This window comes from Mustelus asterias, chromosome 8 (assembly GCF_964213995.1).
Source record: "Mustelus asterias chromosome 8, sMusAst1.hap1.1, whole genome shotgun sequence".
Lineage (NCBI taxonomy): Eukaryota > Metazoa > Chordata > Chondrichthyes > Carcharhiniformes > Triakidae > Mustelus > Mustelus asterias.
This window is the reverse complement of record NC_135808.1, coordinates 49,978,661-50,003,127: the sequence shown is the minus strand read 5'-3', so window position 1 is coordinate 50,003,127 and position 24,467 is coordinate 49,978,661. Positions and strand designations below refer to the sequence as shown.

The following is a 24,467-nucleotide window of genomic DNA, read 5'->3' as shown; positions in this document are numbered from 1 at the left end:
CCATGTACAACGTATCAGCCACATATCCTTAGCAACCTCTCTGACCTCATTACAAAAACTCAATCTGGTTTTTCACACAGCGAGTAGTTAGGATCCTGAATGCACTGTCTGAGAGTGTGGTGCAGGCAGATTCAATCATCACTTTCAAAAGAGAACTGAACAATTCTGAAGAGAAAAAATTTGCAGGGCCAGAGGGAAATGGTGGGGTGGGGGACTAGATGAATTGCTATTACCACGGCAATGTGGACAGATGGACTGAATGGCCTCCTTCTGTACTGTAACCATTCTATGATTCTAATTTGGTTAAACATGACTTGCGTTTAACAAATCCATGCTAGCTTTCCCAAACTAATCTGCACTTGTCCAAGTGTTAAGTTTGTCCAGCACAATCATTTCTGAAGCTATCGTACCATTGAGGTTAAACGGACTAACCTATTGGGTGTGTCTTTACAACCTTTTTTTGAACTAGGGTGTAACATTCACAATTCTCCAGTTCTCTGACATAATCCCCACAAACAAGGAGGTTTGGAAGACAACAGCCAGAGTCTCCATAATGTTCACCCTTCCTGCAGTAACTGGGATATATCCCACCTATCCAGACTGACTTTTTTACTTTGATGACAGTCAACTTTTCAAGAAATATACATTGTTTTTTATCTATTTTTTCCTATCCAATTTTGCTCCTTCTGAACTGCTACATTGGCAATATGCTGTTCTAGAAACATAGAAACATAGAAAAACTACAGCACAAAACAGGCCCTTCGGCCCCACAAGTTGTGCCGAACATATCCCTACCTTTTAGGCCTACCTATAACCCTCCATCCTATTAAGTCCCATGTACTCATCCAGGAGTCTCTTAAAAGACCCTATTGAGTTTGCCTCCACCACCACTGACGGCAGCCGATTCCACTCGCCCACCACCCTCTGTGTGAAAAACATCACTCTAACATTTCCCCTGTACCTACCCCCCAGCACCTTAAACCTGTGTCTTCTCGTAGCAGCCATTTCCACACTGGGAGTCCACCCGATCTATGCCTCTCAACATCTTATATACCTCTATTAGGTCTCCTCTCATCCTACGTCTCTCCAAGGAGAAAAGACCGAGCTCCCTCAGCCTATCCTCATAAGGCATGCCACTCAATCCAGGCAACATCCTTGTAAATCTCCTTTGCACCCTTTCAATCTTTTCCACATCCTTCCTGTAATGAGGCGACCAGAACTGAGCACAGTACTCCAAGTGGGGTCTGACGAGGGTCTTATACAGCTGCACCATTATCCCCGGACTCCTAAACTCAATTCCTTGATTGATAAAGGCCAGCACACTCCTTCTTAACCAACTCCTCCACCTGCAGGGCCGATTTTAGAGTCCTATGGATCCGGACCCCAAGGTCCTTCTGATCCTCTACAGTACTAAGAGTCTTTCCCTTTATATTGTACTCCTTCATCCCATTTGACCTGCCAAAATGGACCACTACGCATTTATCTGGGTTGAAGTCCATCTGCCATTTCTCCGCCCAGTCTTGCATCCTAACTATGTCCCTCTGTAACTTCTGATATCCCTCCAGACTATCCACAACCCCACCAACCTTCGTGGCATCGGCAAACTTACCAACCCACCCCTCCACTTCCTCATCCAGGTCATTTATGAAAATGACAAACAGCAAGGGTCCCAGAACAGATCCCTGGGGCACACCACTGGTGACCGACTTCCATTTAGAAAAAGACCCATCTATACCCACTCTCTGCCTCCTTTGGGCAAGCCAGTTCTGGATCCACAGGGCAGCAGCCCCTTGGATCCCATGCCCTCTCACTTTTTCGAGAAGCCTTGCATGGGGGACCTTATCGAACGCCTTGCTAAAATCCATATAAACCACATCTACCGCCTTCCCTTCGTCAATGTGTTTAGTCACATTTTCGAAGAACTCCACCAGGCTCGTAAGGCACGATCTGCCTTTGACAAAGCCATGCTGAGTATTCTTGAGCATACTAAACCTCTCTAAATGCTCATAAATCTTGTCCCTCAGGATCTTCTCCATCAGCTTACCAACCACTGAGGTTAGACTCATTGGTCGGTAATTTCCTGGGCTATCCCTATTCCCCTTCTTGAAAATAGGAACCACATCCGCAATCCTGCAATCCTCCGGCACCTCTCCCGTCTCCATCGACGACGCAAAGATCATCGCCAGAGGCTCTGCAATCTCTTCCCTCGCTTCCCACAGTAACCTGGGGTACATCCCATCCGGACCCGGCGACTTATCTATCTTGATGCCATTCAAAGAGTCCAGTACAACCTCTTTCTTAAAGTCCACATACTCAATCTTTTCAGTCCACCGCAAGCCCGCAGTACATCCACCCAGGTCCTTCTCCTCTGTGAAAACCGAGGCAAAATACTCATTAAGCACCTCTGCCAATTCTACTGGTTCCGTACAGATTTTCCCGCCTTCGCCTTTTATAGGTCCTATTCCTTCACGTCTCATCCTTTTACTCTTCACATATTTATAGAACACCTTCGGGTTTTCCTTAATCCTACCTGCCAAGGCCTTCTCGTGACCCCTTCTGGCTCTCCTAATTTCCTTCTTTAGTCCCTTCCTGCAAACCGTATACTCATCTAGATCCCCATCTTCGCCAAGCTCTCTGAACCTTTTGTATGCTTTCCTTTTCTTCTCGACTAGGTCCCGCACAGCTTTCTTGCACCACGGTTCCTTTAACCGACCAACACCTCCCTGTCTGCTCAGAACGTTGTCCTGTAGAACTCTAGACAGACATTCCTTGAAAAACTGCCACCTCTCTTCAGTACATTCCCCCGAGAATACCTCCTGCCAATTTACTCCTCTAATTTGCTGCCTTATGTCTTCATATTTCCCCTTACTCCATACAAACGCTTTCCTAGCTTGCCTGATCCTCTCTTTTTCCAATGCAAGCATAAAGGAGATAGAGTTATGATCGCTATCCTCAAGATGTTCCCCCACTGAGAGATCTGACACCTGTCCAGGTTCATTGGTCAGTATCAGATCAAGTACAGCCTCTCCTCTTGTAGGCATGTCCACATGCTGTGTCAGGAAACCCTCCTGAACACACCTAACGAACTCCTCCCCAAGCAATCCCCTTACCCTAGGGATATTTCAATCTATGTTTGGGAAATTAAAGTCTCCCATCACAACAACTCTGCTATTATTGCAACTCTCCAGGATCTGTTTCCCTATCTGCTCCTCCACCTCCCTGTTACTATTGGGCGGCCTGTAGAAAACTCCCAGCAAAGTGATCGACCCCTTCCCACTCCGAACTTCCACCCACAGAGATTCTGTGGACAATCCCTCCACAGCATACACCTTCTCTACAGCTGTGAAGATAAACGTAAAGTATTAATTTAGTAATCCACGCATGTCCTCTTTCTCATTAAAAAGATCTGTTTTCATTCTTTATTGGCCTAACCTTTCTTTTTGAAACACTTTTACTATTTGTGTTTTAAAGATTAAGTTATCTTTCATGTTAGCCACTAATCAGTTCTCATATTCTGTCTTTATCCATCCTATTCTCTTTTTGAGATATCCACTTCATTTTCTATACACATCTGATTCTAAACAGTATCATGAACTTATATTTGCCAGAAGCCTCCTTCTTCTGTCTCATTTTAACCTCTGTATCTTTAGTTATTCAGGAATCTCTAGTTTTGGGTCCCCTTCCATTTCTTTCATCGGAATGTGCCTTTCCAGTACACAAATCATTCCCACTTTAAATAACTTCCAGTGTTCAATTACAATTTTAGCCTACCAATTGTTGATTCTAATTCCCCCTGGACAAATTTCTTTTCAACTCACTGGAGATAAACCAAGTAATATTTTAACACTTGATTATTTGTGGTCTTTATCTATAAGTATTCCAAACTTGATATGGTCACTGTTCCACAAACACTCCTCCCACTGAAACATGCTCCACTTTATTCCCCAGATCCAGATCCAAAAGTGCTTCCTTCTTTGTTGTTCTGGAAAACGTACTGATCCAAAACGTTCTCTTGAGCAGATTTAACAGTTTTCCCCTTCAACTCTGTCTTTTACACTTACTATCCCAATCTAAATTCGGATAATTGAAATCCCCATGTCAGTATTGTTCAAAATGACTATAAAGCATTTTCCATTTGTCTTAGTATTTGGATTAGATTAGATTAGAAAGAATGGCACAGAAGGATGCCTTCCAGCCCATCATGTCTATACTAGCTCTTTCAAAGAACAATCAGGATATTGCCTCTCCTGCTCATTTGTTTTATTTTACCAAGACTGATGATGATGATGGGGCGGCACGGTAGCACAGTGGTTAGCACTGCTGCTTCACAGCTCCAGGGACCTGGGTTCGATTCCTGGCTTGGGTCACTGTCTGTGTGGAGTTTGCACATTCTCCTCGTGTCTGCGTGGGTTTCCTCCGGGTGCTCCGGTTTCCTCCCACAGTCCAAAGATGTGCGGGTTAGGTTGATTGGCCATGCTAAAATTGCCCCTTAGTGTCCTGGGATGCGTAGGTTAGAGGGATTAGCAGGTAAAATGTGTAGGGATATGGGGGTAGGGCCTGGGTGGGATTGTGGTCGGTGCAGACTCGATGGACCGAATGGCCTCTTTCTGTACTGTAGGGTTTCTATGATTTCTATGAGATTATCGGGAAGCAGGAAAAGCATGAAGGAAGTGACTGACATTATCAAATAAAGTCCTTTAATATCTGGTGACTGAGTGATTCAATGCATTTCCTCACCTCTCACCGCCAGATTCACCAATGTCAATCCAAGTAGTTTCTTGGTGATGCCAGTATGGCTTGCCATCTAAATACATTCAATGTACTGCTAAACAATAGGATGTGAAATACCTCAGGTGAAAAGAAAGTTGAAAATGCTGCAAAAGTATGAAGTAACAAAGAAAGTGTTGCATACCCCTTGATGTCACCCGTTAAAGTGGAATTCCTAGCTTTCACTGAGCAAAATTCTTCAGAATGAAGGGATGTGTCAAATAATGTTCAGGCTTATGCAGTAATCTATTAATTAAGCAGCACCCTTATTTAGTAAGCTTGGAATTCATTTCATATATGCCATCATGCTGCAATTCCCCTGGTCCTATTGGTATCAGTAAACATTTATTCTAAGGGGCGATTTCAAGAATTGTAGCGGTATAATACAAGGATGTAAAAAAAATAAATCCAGCTGCCTTAAACTCCGCTGTTGTGAGCCCAGGCTGCAAACAACTAAAGGAGTGTTCTCCATGAGCTGCCGCATTCACAATCAATCACTGATACCAGGACAGGCTCTGCATTCCCAGACTGCAGTCACAGATCCTATTTTGCACTGGTTCCCTCTCCATTACCCCATTGCCATGGGCTGTTCATTCTTCAGTGCTGCACTGCTTGTTACTATACCATCAAACACAACTGAATTAAAAAGTCCCCAAACACGGTTGGGGGCTTTTTAACAGCATTGGCTGTTTTGAAACCACAACACATTAAAGATGCCAGACCTGAGCAGTCAGCAAGTGTCCTCTCCTCACATCCACTTCAAGAATACAAAGAAAAAATCAAAGTAATCTGACATTATCTTTAAGCCCACCCCAGAATCAACACAGTCCCAACTTTTCAAGTTAATGCTTCAGTTCCCAGACTCAAACAGTTGTTACAAATATGAGGTTTAAAACACTGTTGTGTTTTGGGACTGTGTCTTTTTTTAGGATAAAATGAAGGGGCTGGTTTTTAAGTCTGCCTAATAGGGCTGGGTGACGCAGTTGTTAAAGATTAAAGGGAGATCTGGGTTGTTTTGCTGGAAAGAATGTGCAAGATGTTCACACGTGAAGACAATGGCAGCAGCATTTGCATCAGTGTTTACAGTGGCTAGACTGCTAATCTCCAAAGTCTAGGATGGCGTTGAGAATGTTGGGTTGTAAAAGTTCTGCTTTGAACTGTCCATTTAGTTACAAAACAGAATAGAATTGAGGGTCTAAAGAAAAGCTAATCAGCATTTCTAGCTGGATACAAGGCCCATGCGATTCACATTTCCATGAAGATGGGCTTTGAGAGGAGGAGGGGCAGTAGGATGCCATTGTGAGATAAAGTCACAAGATTTCCGAAAAGATAATCGTGAAACAGAAAGACAAGTTAGTCAACCACGAGCCAGGAAAGTGGAAGCAGCTAAAGCCCGAAAGTCTCTATGGTTCACCTCACGGGAATGCAGGTGGGAAGTCACGTTCAGATTGAAAAGGTGAAATGCGTGAGGATTTAAAACTAGGCCGGAACATTCACCTTGCTTGTGCTAGAGGGAGAATCTCTAGGAAAAACTCTCCTCATGAAAGACAGTTCTTGGGGTTAAAAGTTACCAGGCTGAGAAAGGAAAAGAACGAAGTACACTCGAGGGAGCTAAGGTTCATTTTGGGAGGATCGATTATCTACCTAAGAGAAAGCGTAAAGCATAATTGTGAAGTAGGATTTTTTGGTTGTGTTATATGTAAACACTATGTGGGAACGCTGCATGTTGTGAAGTTCGACATATCAGGTAACTGGAGTGTAGGGACAGAACCCCACAATATAATGCCTATATGAAGTATCTTGAAGTATTTTAACAAAGAATCACAGAATTGTTACAGTGTAAAAAGCCATTTGGCCTATCATGTCTGTACTGGCTCTCTGAATGAGCAATTCATCAAGTTCCATTCCTGACCTTCTCCCTGTAACCCTGCACATTCTCCCTTTTCAGATAATAGCCTAATTCACTTTTGAATGATTCAATTGAACCTGCCTCCATCACACTCTCAGGCAGCACATTCCACATCTGAAACACTTGCTGCTTTCTTCATGTTCGCCATTGCATTTGATTCCATTAAAGATGCTACATAAATAAAGTTCTTGCCATGGGGATTAGTAGCAGGCAGGATAGTGTCTGAGCAGAGGCTCAGCCTCAGACTTCTGGCATCAACCTTTGGAATATGGAAGCTGCTATAGTATCCTTGCCACTCACTCCATGGCTGATTTCTCAGTGTTTCAGTTACAGCAGCTAAGGGAACTGACATGCCTGGGACACTAGCTAAGCCCCCGTGATTCCAGAGAAGAAGGAATGGCAGGGTTTTAGGGGAAGGGTAATAGATTGCAGGATTCAACCTGACCACAATAATCTGCAATGATTCAGGAACCCCACCCAGCTACACCACAGAAACAATGATGCACAATGAGAAAGGCTGCCCTGAGTAAAGGACTACTCAATTTACTGCCTACGTTTAAATGACCACTTGAATGGTTTCTCATTAACACCACAACCTTGCGACTTAAGACTCAGCTCTCTCATTACACGGCAGTGCAGGTGCACCTTGAGACCATTTCACCCCTTCAGTTCGATGAGACATTTGATACCAGACTGTCAGGAATGCAATGGAGGCTGCCAAGTGGCAACTTTACACTGAATGTCAAAGCACCTTCAGCTGTTTTAAAGCACATTGTATTAACAATCATTACTTAGAAGACAGTTCTAAACTTCAAACTCAACATGTTGGTTCAGGAACAAGTTGGCCTCAGCTGCAATAGCTGCCATGGTCAAATAAGCTGCCAGTATTCTCCATCTCAAAGTAGACCTGAAGAGTTTGGGAAGGACAGGAAGCTAGGAAAAAGTGCCAGGGTACCTCTGTTAATGAAGGATTACATGGTATAACAGTGTGTGATGAGTCTTTGTTCTAAAGAGCAAGGTGTTGAAATAAGAAAGGTAAGAAGTCACACGTGGATGTAGATGAGAGAACCTCCCCTAACAGTAGCTATATTGTAGGGTGGGGTATACAGTAAGAAATGAGGGGCCTTTTGAGAAGACTGTGACAATAATCATGGGTGATTTTACATATAGATTGTTGAATTAAATTGACAAAGGCAGCCTGGAAGTTGAATTCAAAGAAGTATTTTTGGGACTAGTTTCTTCGAGCAGCACATTCTAGAGCCAACCAGAGAGCATGTTATTCTACATCTGGTAATGTGCAATGAGACAAGATTAATTGATGACCTCACAGTAAAGGAGCCTCTAAGTAGCAGTGATCATAACATGATTGAATTACACATTCAGTTTCAGGAAGAAAAGAGTGAAAATGAGAAAAGAAAGAGAAAAGATGAGCATTTTAAAGTTAAATTCCAAGGATATGAAGACAGAGCTGGCTAAAGTGAACTAGGAAATCAGGTTCAAGGGTAAGTAAGAGTGATGCAGTTGTGGGCATTTAAGGAGATATTTCATAACACTCAGCAAAGATACATTCCAGTGAGAAAGTAAGACTCAAGGATAAGGATGCACCATTATGGGTAATAAAGGACGTTAAAGATAGCATCAAGTTGCAAGATAAAACATGCAATTCTGTGAAGATTAGTAACAGGACAGCAAAGAATTATGAAAGAAGTAATAAATGAAGGAGAAATTTGAGCATTAGAGAAAGTGAGCTACAACTATAAAAACAGATAGCAAGGATTCCAAAAGGTATTTGAAAAGGAAGTAAACAAAGTAAATAATGATTGTGCTCCACAGAGTGAGCCCATGGAATCAATAATGGGAAATAAAGAAATGGTGGAAACATTGAACAGGTATGTTTGTCTGTCTTAACTGCAAAAAACAAAAATATCATAAATAATTGTAAATCAAGAGGTGAAAGGGAGAGAGGAGGAACTTAAAACAATTACAATTGCCAGGGAAAGGGTATAGAGAAAATTATTAGAACTAAAGTTTGATCATCGGACCTGGGGACTGTGTGGCCAAATTCCCCCCCAACTCAATTTTCAGGTTTGCTGACAACACCACTGTGGTGGGTCGGATCTCAAACAATGACGAGACAGAGTACAGGAATGAGACAGAGTACAGGAATGAGATAGAGAATCTGGTGAATTGGTGCGGCAACAATAATCTCTCCCTCAATGTCAACAAAACAAGGAGATTGTCATCAACTTCAGGAAGCATAGTGGAGAACATGCCCCGTCTACATCAACGGGGACAAAGTAGGAATGGTCAACAGCTTCAAGTTTTTAGGTGTCCAGATCACCAACAACCTGTCCTAGTCCCCCCATTCCGACACTATAGTTAAGAAAGCCCATCAACGCCTCTACTTTTCAGAAGACTAAAGAAATTTGGCATGTCATCTACAACTCTCACCAATGTTTACAGATGCACCACAGAAAGCATTCTTTCTGGTTGTATCACAGCTTGGTATGGCTCCTGCTCTGCCCAAGACCACAAGAAACTACAAAAGGTCGTGAATGTAACCCAATCCATCACACAAACCAGCCTCCCATGTATTGACTCTGTCTACACTTCCTGCTGCCTCGGCAAAGCAGCCAGCATAATTAAGGACCCCACATTCTCTCTTCCACCTTCTTCCATCAGGAACAAGATACAAAAGTCTGAGGTCACATACCAACCGACTCAAGAACAGCTTTTTCCCACTGCCATCAGACTTTTGAATGGACCTTAAGTTGATCTTTCTCTACACCCTAGCTATGACTGTATCACTACATTCTGCACTCTCTTATTTCCTTCTTTATGAACGGTATGCGTTATCTGTATAGCATGCAAGAAACAATAATTTTCATTGTATACTAATACATGTGACAATAATAAATCAAATCAAATCATCTATCATCTTCATCACTTCCTTGAAAAACTCGATCAAGTTAGTGAGGCACAACCTCCCCTTCACAAAACCATGCTGTCTATCATTATTAAGTCCATTTGTTTCCAAATGTGAGTAAATCTTGTCCTTAAGAAACTTTTCCAATAATTTCTCGACCACTAACGTAAGGCTCACTGGCCTGTAATTTCCTGGATTATCTCTGCTGCCCTTCTTAAACAGTGGAAGAACATTGGCTATCCTCCAGTCCTCTGGAACTTCACTTGTAACCAATAAGGAATCATCATAGAATCATAGAAACCCTACAGTGCAGAAGGAGGCCATTCGGCCCATCGAGTCTGCACCGACCACAATCCCACCCAGGCCCTACCCCCACATATTTACCCGCTAATCCCTCTAACCTATGCATCCCAGGACTCTAAGGGGCAATTTTTAACCTGGCCAATCAACCTAACCCGCACATCTTTGGACTGTGGGAGGAAACCGGAGCACCCGGAGGAAACCCACGCAGACACGAGGAGAATGTGCAAACTCCACACAGACAGTGACCCGAGCCGGGAATCGAACCCGGGACCCTGGAGCTGTGAAGCAGCAGTGCTAACCACTGTGCTACCGTGCCGCCCCTATACAAAGGATACAAAGATTTCTGTTAAGGCCCCAGCAATTTCCGCCCTTGCCTCCCTCAGTATTCTGGGGTAGATCCCATCAGGCCCAGGGTACGTTTCTACTTTAGTGCTTTTTAAGATGCCCAATAAGAACATAAGAACATAAGAAATAGGAGCAGGAGTAGGCCATCTAGCCCCTCGAGCCTGCCCCGCCATTCAATAAGATCATGGCTGATCTGACGTGGATCAGTACCACTTACCCGCCTGATCCCCATAACCCTTAATTCCCTTACCGATCAGGAATCCATCCATCCGCGCTTTAAACATATTCAGCGAGGTAGCCTCCACCACCTCAGTGGGCAGAGAATTCCAGAGATTCACCACCCTCTGGGAGAAGAAGTTCCTCCTCAACTCTGTCTTAAACCGACCCCCCTTTATTTTGAGGCTGTGTCCTCTAGTTTTAACTTCCTTACTAAGTGGAAAGAATCTCTCCGCCTCCACCCTATCCAGCCCCCGCATTATCTTATAAGTCTCCATAAGATCCCCCCTCATCCTTCTAAACTCCAACGAGTACAAACCCAATCTCCTCAGCCTCTCCTCATAATCCAAACCCCTCATCTCCGGTATCAACCTGGTGAACCTTCTCTGCACTCCCTCCAATACCTCCCTCCAATACCTCCCCCTTTTTGATATCGACATGACCCAGAATACCTACACACTCTACCCTCGGTTTCTCATCCATCAAGTCCCTCTCTGTGGTGAATACTGAGGCAAAGTAATAATTTAGTACCTCACCCATTTCCTCTGGTTCCATGCATAGATTCCTCCACTATCCTTGAGTGGACCAACACTTTCCCTGGCTACCCTCTTGCTCTTTACATACGTATAAAATGCCTTAGGATTTTCCTTAATCCTGTTTGCCAAGGACTTTTCATGACCCCTCTTGGTCCTCCTAACTCCTTCCTTAAGCTTCAAAAGGCACTTGATCATTTGACAAGGTTCTACAGCAAAGATTACTCCACAAAATAAGAAATTGTGGTGTTGGGGCCAAATACGAGCATCGGTAAAGAATTGGTTAACGAACAGGAAGCAGCAAGTCAGGATAAATGGCTCACTTTCAGATTGGCAAATTGTAACTCGTTGAGTGCCATAGAGGTCAATGCTGGGGCTGCAATTATTTACAATCTACATCGATGACTTTAATGATGGGACTGAATGTATGATCGCTAAATTTGCTGATGACACAAAGGTAGATGGAAGAGTAAGTTGTGAAGCGGATATAAGGATTCTGCAAAGGAATATAGATCTTGAGTGAGTGGGCAGAAATATGGCAGATGTAGTGTGCCATCTGAGAAACTGCAAACTTGTCTACTTTGGGAGGAAAATAAAGCATTGTGTTATTTAAATTGAAAAAGTGCTGGACTCTTGAGGTACAAGGGGGATCTGGGTGTCCTGGTATATAAATCACAAACAGTTAGTCTGCAGGTACAGCAAGCGATTAGGAAGACAAATGGAATGTTGGTGTTTATTACAAGAAGAACGGAATATAAAAATAGGGAAGTTTTACTGCAGCTGCACAGAGTCTGGGTGAGATCACATCTAGAATACTGTGTACAGATTTAGTCTCGTTACTGAAGTAAGGATATAAATGCGTTAGAAGATGAAGATTCATTTGACTCATTTCTGGGATGAAATGGCTTACCATATTAAAAAAGTCAGACAGATTGGGTCTGTATCCACAGGAGTTTAGGAGAGAGAGAGGTGATCTTATTGAAACACATAAGATACTGAGGGAACTTGACATGGTGAATACTGAGAGGATGCTTCTCTTTATGAGGAAGACTAGAACTAGGGGGCACAGTTTAAAAATAAAAGGGCTCCCATTTAAGTCAGAGATGAGGAGTATTTTATTCTCTCAGAGGATCGTTAGTCTATGGAATCCTCTTCCCCAGAGAGCAGTGGAGGATTGGTCAGTGAATATTTTTAACACTGACTGAGATAGATTCTTGATTAAAAAGGGAGTCCGAGTAGATGGGTGGGGATGATCTGAGGGCAATGGAGGAGTGTGAGTTGGGTCTTGGTGATCTTCCACAAGTTTCAAGCCTGGGTAAAAGCCTGTTGTCAATCAGACTAGTGCATGGTATCAGCACTGCTTTATTTACTCCCCGTGGATGCCACAATGTTACGCCCATGGAGGCCTCAAAATGGCACAGCTAGCTTGTGAGTAAGTTTTCATAAAAGCCTCTTTGATGATGGATTCACCTTAAATGCGAGGCTGATACCAATGACACAGAACATGTAGAAACTAATCCAACATTTGCAGGCACATCTTCGATTTAGGTAAGGAACCTTGGGGAATTTTTTTTTTTATTCATTCAGGAATGTGGGTGTCACTGGCTTTACCAGCATTTATTGCCCATCACTAATTGCCCTTGAGAAGATGATGATGAGCTGCCTTCTTAAACCCGCTGCAGTCTAGGTGGTGTAGGTACACCCACAGTGCTGCTAGGGAGGGAGGTCTAGGATTTAGACCCAACGACAGTGAAGGAACGGCAATATATTTCCAAGACAGAGTGGTGTCAGGATGGGACAGCATCTCTGTAGACCAAACCAGTCAGTCCTATTCCCCAGCTCTCCCTGTAGTTCTACTTGTTTATTTCCCCAAATTGCCCATCTAATTTGTATTTCAAATCATTCATCATTTCCACTTCCATCACTCTCAGAGGCAGTGAGTTCCTGGTCATTGCCACTTACTATGTATAAAAGTTGTTCACATCCCCCCTCTAACACTTGCTCAAAACCTTAAACCTGTGTGCCATTAGTTAATGGGAACCCTTTTCTTTTTCTACCTGATCTGAACCTGTCTTAATCTCCCTCAATCTCCTTTGCTTCACAGTGAACAATCCCAGCTTCTCCAACCGAACCTTGGAGCTAAATTCTCTCATCATTGAACCATTCTGAGCACCCTACACTCTCTCAAAACCTTCACATCCTTCCTAATCATAACTTTAGAATGGTTCAACATAACTTCCCTGCTTTTGTACTCAGTACTGTTATTTATAAATCTCAAGATCCACATACTTTGCTAATTAGTCCCTACATCCTGTCACCTTCAAAGACTGATGTATGTGAACCCCCAGCTCCCTCTGTTCCTGCATACTATTTAGAGCTGTGCCATTCAGTCTATAATGCCCCTCCTTATCAGTTCTTTTTATTCATTTGTGGGACATGGGCATCCGTTGTTGTCCCTGAAAAGGTGGTGGTGAGCTGCCTTCTTGAATCGCTGCAGTTCACGGGCTGTACAATACCGTTAGGGAGGGAATTGCAGGATTTTGACCCAATGACTGCGAAGGAATGGTGATATATTTCCAAGATGTGGAGATGCCAGCGTTGGACTGGGGTAAGCACAGTATGGTATTTGCTACCAAATAAACATGTTGGACTTTAACCTGGTGTTGTGAGACTTCTTACTGATATATTTCCAAGTCAGGACGGTGAGTGGTTTGGAGGGGAACTTACAGGTGGTGGTGTGCCCATGTATCTGCTGTCCTTGTCCTTCTAGATGGAAGTGGTCGTGGGTTTGGAAGGTGCTGTCGAAGGATCTTTGGTGAATTGCTGCAGTGCATCTTGTAGATAGTACACACTGCTGCTACTGAGTGTCGGTGGTGGAGGGAGTGGATGTTTGTGAATGTGGTGCCAATCAAGCAGGCTGCTTTGTCCTGGATGGTGTCAAGCTTCTTGAGTGTTGTTGGAGCTGCACCCACCCAGGAAAGTGGGGAGTATTCCATCACACTCCTGACTTGTGTCTTGTAGATGGTGGACAGGCTTTGGGGACTCAGGAGGTGAGTCACCCACCGTAGTATTCCTAGCCTCTGACCTGCTCTTGTGGTTATGTGGCGAGTCCATTTGATTTTCTGGTCAATGGTAACCCCAAGGATGTTGACAAAATGGATGTTCTACAAAATGCATTACCTCATACTTTTCTGTATTGCTTTCCATCTGCCACTTGCCTTCCCTTCTGCTAGCCTGTGCTTCATTTGGCAAATAATGATTAATATATCTACATTTGATGATAATATCAAGCTAGGTGGGAAGGTAAGTTGTGAGGAGGACACAAAAGTAGCTGCAAAGAGATAGAGACAAGTTCAATGATGGTCCACAGGATGACAGATGGAGTACAATGTGGGGAAGTGTGAAGTTATTCACCTTGGACTTGAGAACAGAAAAGCAGAAAATATTTTAAAAGGTGTGAACATTTGTAAGTGTTAATATTCCAGGAGAGTTGGGTGGGATTGTCCAAGGAAAGCAGAAAGTTAGCACGCAGGTGCAGGAAGTAAATGACACGTTGGCCTTTATTGCAGGAAGGGTGAAGAACAAAGAACAAAGAACAGTACAGCACAGGAAACAGGCCCTTCGGCCCTCCAAGCCTGTGCCGCTCCTTGGTCCAACTAGACCAATCGTTTGTATCCCTCCATTCCCAGGCTGCTCATGTGACTATCCAGGTAAGTCTTAAACGATGTCAGCGTGCCTGCCTCCACCACCCTACTTGGCAGCGCATTCCAGGCCCCCACCACCCTCTGTGTAAAAAACGTCCCTCTGATATCTGAGTTATACTTCGCCCCTCTCAGCCTGAGCCCGTGACCCCTCGTGATCGTCACCTCCGACCTGGGAAAAAGCTTCCCACTGTTCACCCTATCTATACACTTCATAATCTTGTACACCTCTATTAGATCGCCCCTCATTCTCCGTCTTTCCAAGGAGAACAACCCCAGTCTACCCAATCTCTCCTCATAGCTAAGACCCTCCATACCAGGCAACATCCTGGTAAACCTTCTCTGCACTCTCTCCAACGCCTCCACGTCCTTCTGGTAGTGCGGCGACCAGAACTGGACGCAGTACTCCAAATGTGGCCTAACCAGCGTTCTATACGGCTGCATCATCAGACTCCAGCTTTTATACTCTATACCCCGTCCTATAAAGGCAAGCATACCATATGCCTTCTTCACCACCTTCTCCACCTGTGTTGCCACCTTCAAGGATTTGTGGACTTGCACACCTAGGTCCCTCTGTGTTTCTATACTCCTGATGACTCTGCCATTTATTGTACAACTCCTCCCTACATTATTTCTTCCAAAATGCATCACTTCGCATTTATCCGGATTAAACTCCATCTGCCACCTCTCCGCCCAATTTTCCAGCCTATCTATATCCTGCTGTATTGCCCGACAATGCTCTTCGCTATCCGCAATTCCAGCCATCTTCGTGTCATCCGCAAACTTGCTGATTACACCAGTTACACCTTCTTCCAAATCATTTATATATATCACAAATAGCAGAGGTCCCAGTACAGAGCCCTGTGGAACACCACTGGTCACAGACCTCCAGCCGGAAAAAGACCCTTCGACCACTACCCTCTGTCTCCTATGGCCAAGCCAGTTCTCCACCCATCTAGCCACTTCTCCTTGTATCCCATGAGCCTTAACCTTCTTAACCAACCTGCTATGTGGGACTTTGTCAAATGCCTTACTGAAATCCATATAGACGACATCCACGGCCCTTCCTTCATCAACCGTTTTTGTCACTTCCTCAAAAAACTCCACCAAATTTGTAAGGCACGACCTCCCTCTTACAAAACCATGCTGTCTGTCACTAATGAGATTGTTCCGTTCTAAATGCACATACATCCTGTCTCTAAGAATCCTCTCCAACAACTTCCCTACCACGGACGTCAAGCTCACCGGCCTATAATTTCCTGGGTTATCCCTGCTACCCTTCTTAAACAACGGGACCACATTCGCTATCCTCCAATCCTCAGGGACCTCACCCATGTCCAAAGAAGCGACAAAGATTTGCGTCAGAGGCCCAGCAATTTCATCTCTCGTCTCCCTGAGCAGTCGAGGATAGATGCCATCAGGCCCTGGGGCTTTGTCAGTTTTAATGTTCCCTAAAAAACCTAACACTTCCTCTCTTGTAATGGAGATTTTCTCTAACGGGTCAACACCTCCCTCCGAGACACTCCCAGTTAACACGCCCCTCTCCTTCGTGAATACCGATGCAAAGTATTCATTTAGGATCTCCCCTATTCCCTTGGGTTCTAAGCATAATTCCCCTCCTTTGTCCCTGAGAGGTCCGATTTTCTCCCTGACAACTCTTTTGTTCCTAACGTATGAATAGAATGCCTTAGGATTCTCCTTAATCCTGCCTGCCAAGAACATCTCGTGACCTCTTTTTGCCCTTCTAACTCCCCGTTTGAGTTCTTTCCTACTCTCTCTGTATTCCTCCAGAGCTCCATCTGTTTTCAGTTGCCTGGACTTAACGTACGCCTCCCTTTTCATTTTAATCAGATCCTCAATTTCCCTGGTTATCCACGGCTCTCAATAAAGAAGTCTTGCTATAATTTTACAGGGTTTTGGTGAGACCACACCTGGAATACTCTGCGCAGGTTTGGTCTCCACCTTTCAGGAAGGATATACTCGCATTTCAGGCAATACAATGAAGGTTCACTAAGTTGGTTCCTGGAATGAGGGAATTGTCATATAATGAGAGGCTGAGTAAATTAGGTTTACATACTCTGGAATTTTGAAAAATGAAAGGCGATCTCATTGAAACCTACAAAATTCTGAAGGGTTTGACAGAGTGGACATTGAGAGATTGTTTCCGCTGGTTGGGAAATCTAAAACATGGGGGCACAGTCTCAGGATAAGGGGCTAATCATTTAGGACTGAGACGAGGAGAAATTTCTTCACTTAAAGGGTTGTGAATCTTTGGAATTCTCTACCCCAAAGGGTTGTGGATGCTCCATTGTTGAATATATTGAAGGCTGGGATAGACTGATTTTTGGTCTCTGGTGGGTGGGAAAATTGAGTTAAAGCCCAATGATCGAGTTGAATGGTGGAGCAGGCTCGATGGGCCAGGTGGTCTTCTTGTGTTCCTATTTCTTGTGTTATTGGGTAAAGTAACCATTTACCATAAGGGGCTGCATGGTGGCACAGTGGTTAGCACTGTTGCCTCACAGTGCCAGGGACCCGAGTTCGATTCCCGGCTTGGGTCACTGTCTGTGCGGAGTCTGCACATTCTGCCCGTGCCTCCAGGTGCTCCAGTTTCCTCCCACAGTCCAAAGATGTGCAGGTTAGCTGGATTGGCCATTCTAAATTGCTTCTTAGCGTCAGGGGGACTAGCTAGGGTAAATGCATGGGGTTATGGGGACAGGGCTTGGGTGGGATTGTGGTTGGTGCAGACTCGATGGGATGAATAGCCTCCTTCAGCAGTGTAGTATTCTATGATTCTATAGATTCAACTCACTGTCTTCTGTTCTTAAACTAATTTTTTATCCACGCTGATTCTGATCTTCCACAAGCACCACGATGCTGGTAAGGAGGGAATTCCAGAATTTTGACCCAGCAACCGTGGAGGAACGGCGATATATTTCCAAGTCAGTATTGTGACTGACTTGGAGGGGAACCTCCAAGGGTGGTGTTTCCCTGTGTCCGGTGCCTTGTCCTTCTAGATGGTAGCGGTCATGGGTTTAGAAAATGCTGCTTAAGGAACCTTGGTGAGTTCCTGCAGTGCATCTTGTAAATGACTCTGTGCATTAGTGATGGAGAGAGTGAATGTTTATGGAAGGGGTGCCAATCATGCGGGGCTGCTTTGTCCTGGATGGTGTTGAGTTCCTTGAGTGTGGTTGGAGCTGCACCCATCCAGGAAAGGGGAGACTATTCCATCACACTCCTGACTTGTGCCTTGCAGAATGTGGACAGGCTTTGGGGAATCAGACGCAATGGAATAGGGGACAGAAGAGAATACATTACTACGGATGCATTGGCTATATTGGAATTTGGAGTCGAATTATGGCACAGCAATCCCCATAGATTTAAATGATGGAAGATAAGCATTGGTGTGGGAAGTAGAGAAGGATATGTGTGAAGCAGAGTCACCGTGGAGTAATTATACTTCAATATTCTTTATAAATCTCCACCTGGAGAGTATACACATTCTCACAGAGGGGTCCAGTCATGGGTTTAAAACCTGGCTTGTGTTGAGTTAGCTGATCTCAGCTGGGGCAGTGTTTGGGGCTATGCAATTAGCCTCACTGCCTCCAGCTAGGAAGAGAAACTGTTTAGTTAAGGAATGTAGATTTAGGGCAAGGTTGGTCTGTAAGGCCAATCATGTTCAGATAACCTGCCACCACTCCACGAAAAACATCCTTTGCCATCACACTCAGCTTCCTGCCACTCAGCCGATGTGATTTTATATACAGCACACACACACACCCACACAACCACACCCACACACACACACACATACGAACAATGTGATTCTATACACAAGTAAAGATCTCGGCCAGAGAATAGCTGCAATATCCTACCTTGCAGATCTTGTACAATGAATCCTGCCCATCTCCATCGGTTTCCTTGAAATAGTCGTGGGCTGGGAAAGTGCGATTAATATCCCGGGTAATAACATTTTCCTGAACAGAATCCTGCACAATGAATAAAAATACATTAGTCATCATCAGAGCTGTGGTTGGTTTATATTCCCCCTTGCTGCACATATTCTTCCAATCCAGCATGCACAATATATAGCAAATTGGCAGATTTCCCATGATTCAAAGTCACGGAATTCCCTCATTCCCTCTACCTCCAATCTCTCCCACTCGCTCCCTCATTAACTCTGTCCCCAATCTCTCCTACTCTCTCTCGTTCCTGCTATCTCCAATCTCTGCCACTACCTATCCCTCATTCCCTCTATGTGTAAACTCTTCCACTCTCTCTCTCTCATTCCCTTTATCCCCATCTTTCCCACTCTCTCTCTCTCATTCCTTCTGTCTCCAATCTCTCCCACTCTCTGTCCCTCATTCCCTCTATCTGCAATCTCTCCACACTCTCTCTCTCTCTCTCTCTCATTCCCTCTATCCCTCACTCTCTCTCCGATTCACTTTGTGACTCGAATCTCTCCAATGTTATTGATTACAACAGAAAGGCGAACAGGTCCAAAATCACTGAGAAAAGTGGCAAAGGTGGAGAATTCAGGCTGTATACTGAAACTGGCTCTAAAAGTGTAATATTTATAAATATAGGAGATATAATATCTAGATAGATAAATTGAGCCAGGCATTCCTGAATTTAAGTTTTAAACCCTGAGAATATTCTCTCTCGCAAGTGGATGGGGTTCCACACATGAGAAGCCTCAAGGAATTAGCAGCTTCTGTGACATGGGGAATGTCTTAACATTCAGCTGTCATATTGGCACTTCTGACAACAGACAAGTTGTTGCGGATGGTTTAAATATGGGGATTTCCCATGCTAAACAGCAGGTCTCAGTGAGCTCAAATTTAAACATTTGCAGAGATTGTAACATATAATACACAAATTTAAATGAAAAAAACCGAAAGGAATCTGAAGTGAAAACCTCAGCCCGAGCTTTAACTCTGCTCACATCCCATTGAAATTTACTAAGCAGAAAGAAACCATTCGACACAACAGATCTGAACCATTCCATTAGCATTAGGTGGCAGCATCATCCACATTCTCACCACTGGGCAAAGTGTTTCTCTTCAACTTCCTATTGGATTTATTAGAATCATAGAATCCCTACAGTGCAGAAGAGGCCATTCGGCCCATCGAATCTGCACCGACTCTGACAGAACATCTTACCCAGCACCTCCCCTGCCCCTATCCCTGTACCCACCCCCATATTTCCCATGGCAAATCATTCTAACCTACACATCTTGGGACACTAAGGGGCAATTTAGCATGGCCAATCCACCTAACCTGCACATGTTTGGAGTGTGGGAGGAAACCCAAGCATCCAGAGGAAACGCACACAGACATGGGGTGAACATGCAAACTCCACACAGATAGTCACCCAAGGCCAGAATTGAACACGGGACCCTGGAGCTGAGAGGTAGCAGTGCTAACCGCTGTGTCATCTTGTTCATATCTGAAACCACCATGTACCAAGATACCATTGCGGCCATTCCCCTCACCCCACAAACAACCTCACTCTATCTATCCTAACCCACTCTGAATGACTCACTCCCACATCAGCCCTCTCAGCTTCACGTGAGAGGCAATGAGTTTTACAAAAGGCCCAGGGGTCCCAATGGCTGTTGCCCAGTGCTGATACCATCATGAACTCTTCCCTCACTGACACCAGATCCTTCCCTGGAACCCCCGCTGACACTCCTTTGCTCCCATAGCCATACAAACCAGCCCAGCGAAGTAAAAATAAAATGAGATGTTGTGATCCCAAATCTCAGCAAGTGTAACTGAAAAGTATCCCAAGATTAGTAACACTAACAGAACAGCAGAAGATCAATTTAAAAATATTTTTAATAAATGTGAAATTGAAAGCAGTATTAATCATCATCAAACTACTGGATTGTTGTTAACTAATGTCCTTTAGGAAGGAAATCTTCCATCCTGACCTGATCTGGCCCACATGTGACTCCAGACCCACAGCAATGTGGCTGATTCCTAGCGGCCCTCTAAAGTGGCCTAGCAAGACGCTCAGTTGGATCAATCTGCTACAGGAATGTCAAAAAGATATAAAACCTGATGAAACTAAGCACCCAAAATGGCAGTGGCACACCTAGCCCAGTCAACCACACTAACAACTAGGGGCTTGTGCCAAAATTGGGAGAGCTGTCTCACAGATTAGTCAAACAGCCTGACACAGTCATACTCATGGAATCATACCTTACAGATAATGTCCCAGACACCACCATCACCATCCCTGGATATGTCCTGTTCCACCAGCAGGACAGACCCAGGAGGGAGTTGTCCTGTGAGTCCTGAACATTGATTGCAGGCCCCATGAAGTCTCATGGCATGAGATCAAATGTGAGCAAGGAAACTTCCCGCTGATTACTATCTGCATCCTTCCCCCATTACTCCTCCATGTTGAAAACCACTTGGAGGAAGCACTGACGGTGGCAAGCGTGCAGAATGTACACTGGGTGGGGACTTCAATGTCAATCACCAAGAGTGGCTTGGTAGCACCACCACAGACCGAGCTGGCCGGGTCCTAAGGACATAGCAGCTAGACTGGGACTGTGGGAAGTGGTTAGAAACCATCAAGAGGAAAATGCCTACTTAATCTCATCCTCACTAATTTACCTGACATAGATGCATCTTTCCATGAGAGCACTGGTTACGGATGACCACAGTACAGTTTTGTGAGCCATTGTGTCGTGTGATACTACCACCACGTTGAATGGGTTAGATTCAGAACACATGAAGCAAATCAAAAATGGACATCCATGAAGAGCTGTGGGCCAACAGCGGCAGCAACATTGTATTCAACCTCATAACCTGACATGTCCCCCACTGCACCATTACCATCAAGCCAGGGGAAAAACCCTGGTCCAATGGAGAGTGCAGGATGGCATGGCAGGAGAAGCACCAGGCATACCTAAAATGAGGGGTCAACCTGAAGAAGCTACAACACAGGACCATGTGCCAAAGAGCAGAAGCAGCAAGTGCAAGAACCATCCCACACCAACAGATCAGATCAAAGCTCTGCAGGCTTGCCACATCAAGTTCTGAATGATCCATCGCAGTTTCATCCTGAAGTCCCCAATGTACACAAGAAGCAGAACAACAACCCGCCAATTACCACTCCATCAGTCAACTTTCCATAATCAGTTAAGTGATGGAAGGGGTCATCTACAGTGCTATCAAGTGATACTTACTCAACAATAACCTGCTCAGTGATGCTCAGTTTGGATTCCACCAGGGATTCTCAGCTCCTGACCTCATTACAGCCTTGGTTCAAACATGGTCAAAAGAGCTGAACTCCAGTGGTGAGATGAGAGTGACTGCCCTTGACATCAAGGCAGTATTTGACCGAGTGTGGCATCAACGGACCCTAGCAAAACTGGAGTTAATGGGAATCAGGGAGAAAACTTTCCGCTGGTTGAAGTCATACTCAGCACAAAGGAAGATGTTTGTGCTCGTTGGAGATTAATCATCTCTGTCCCAAGGTACTCTTGCAGCAGTTCCCCAGGGACATCCCAGACCCAACCTTTTCAACATAAGAAATAGGATCTTGCTCTGCCATTTAATACAATCGATCCAGACATCGCTCTGGATTTTGCTTTCAACAGAAGAATCTGGAGGATAAAAGGAGAGGCTGAGAAGCACTCTAGATGCTGTAAAAGTGGCTGGAAAGGTAAAGTTCAAGATGATGATGATAAGAATGCTCATGGAATTCAGTTGTGTCTGTACGAGGGGTCAATGATCATTCATATCTGTAAAAGGGGTCAGGAATCAGTCACTGTGTAAGAAGGATGAGACCAACACCCACTCTCAAGGCAGATTCTGTGTCTCTGGCCAGGGTAAGCAGAGAGTTTGGCCAATTTTGAGCCAGAACAGAGAATACGGATAAAGTCCTGTAAATCTCAGAGTGTCCAGCTTAATCTTATTTAATGAGCACAAAGGAAGAGCTCTGTGTTATTAGCACATTCATTTACTGATTACTTAAATGGAGCAACCATAATGCCTGTGCAATCATTGTTGAGCCTACAGGGATTCTCAAAGGGAAAGCTTCTGGCAAGCTCATTTAATGAATCTGCAATTACTTTGTCATTGTAAGTGGATTGGTAAGGCAGCTCACTGTGAGGCAACATCTACAGCTACACTGCCAAGCTCCCAGCTATTAGAAATGGCTGAATACTGTGGAATTCATGTGTCAGTTGCAGCCATAACTGGAAGCTACAGTAAACTCTGTGCTAACAAGTCTACTCTGGAAGTCTTTAAGGAAAGTTCTAACAGCCCTGCAACACAACTGGGTTAGAAGAGTTAGACCAGCATGTGGTAGTGGGTTTTCTGGAAGGTGTAAGAATGTATTACGTGATGGAAGTGAGCAGAGGCTTAATTCAAGGTTTCAGAGAATATAACTGCCAAGAGCAGAAAATGGAGACAGAATCCAGCCACTGAACATAAGTATTTTCTACTTGATACCAGAAAGTACTTTCCATTCTCGTAATCTTTGAATGGTACAATGTGGAGTGCAAATGTATAAGATTAAACCAAGGGCATTGATGTTCACCATGTTAGACAGAAAAGCCTTGGATTTATATAGCACCTTTCTAGACTTCATTTTTTTCTCTGGTTTCAAGACTTGCTCCAAACTGCCCTGAAGGCAATCAAGCACCTAAACAACATGCATATTTTCACACAGCAAGGTCCGTCAAATAGCAGCATGCTAATGAGCCAATAATCTAGTTCAGGGGTAGGTTGAGAGATAAGAATTGGCCTGGACACTGGGGTGAACTACCCAGCTTCTCCTCCCCCACCAAGTAGTGCTACAGGGTCTTTTACACCCACCCGAGGGGCCTCAGTTTAACGTCTGACCCAAAAGACAGCACCTCCAGCAATGCAGCAACAACTTGTACGTATATGGTGCCTTTAACTCAATCAAAATTTAACAACGAGCCACATGAGGAGATATTAGGTCAGATGACCAAATGCTTCACCTAAAGGTAGGTATTAAGGCATTTCTTAAAGGAGGAAAACAAGGTAGCGAGGCAGAGAGGTGTAGTGAGGGAATCTCAGAGCTCGGGTCTAAGCATTATTAGGCACAGTCATCAATGGTGAGTGATGAAGGGTGATCAAGAGGCCAGGATTGGAGGAGCACAGGTACCTTGGAATCAAGTGGAGCTGGAGAAGGAAGAGTGTGTGGCCATGGAGGAATTTGAAAACCAGGATGATAATTATATAATCAAGGTGCTTCCTACTGAAGCCAATGCATGTCAGTGACAACAGGGGTTATAGAGGAATGTGAATTAGGATGTGGAGACAAGAGTTTTGGGTGATCTTATGTTTTTGAAAGATAGGAGGGAGGTTCATTTCAGAAGAGCATTGGAATCGACAAATGTGTAGGTAACAAAGGCATGGATGAGGGTTTCAGGAGCAGATGAGCTGAAGGCAGGGACGAAGTTAGATGATGTTACGGAGGTAGAAATAGGCAGACTTAGCAATGGTGCGGTTATTTGGTCAGAAGTTCACCTTGGGTTCAACTATGACATCAAAAATGTGAACAGCCTGATTCAGTCTCAGAAAGTTGCAGGGAGAAGATTGGAGTTGGTGATAAGGAATGGACTTTGTGATTGAGACTGACAACCCCTTATCCCGTTTGTCCCAATACTTTGGAGTACTGCATGTTAGTAAACAATTTAGAGAGGGTGGAGCAATCGGGAGAGGTCATGGTAAGTGTTGCCTTCGATTGTTCAGTGCTGGATTGTGTGCGTCTGTTGACT

General features: G+C 44.3%; 1 protein-coding gene across 1 annotated transcript in view; it reads right to left on the bottom strand.

The window, feature by feature from the left end:
• The window catches only part of LOC144497728 (rab GTPase-activating protein 1-like), a 421,278-nt gene that overhangs the window by 136,536 nt on the left and 260,275 nt on the right, over positions 1–24,467 (bottom strand). Inside the window, exons 12-13 of the mRNA XM_078219169.1 lie at positions 22,195–22,319; positions 18,573–18,686 (exon numbers count right to left, since the gene is read on the bottom strand). Coding sequence (XP_078075295.1) covers positions 18,573–18,686; positions 22,195–22,319 — 239 coding nt within the window. The remainder of the gene's footprint in view (positions 1–18,572; positions 18,687–22,194; positions 22,320–24,467) is intronic.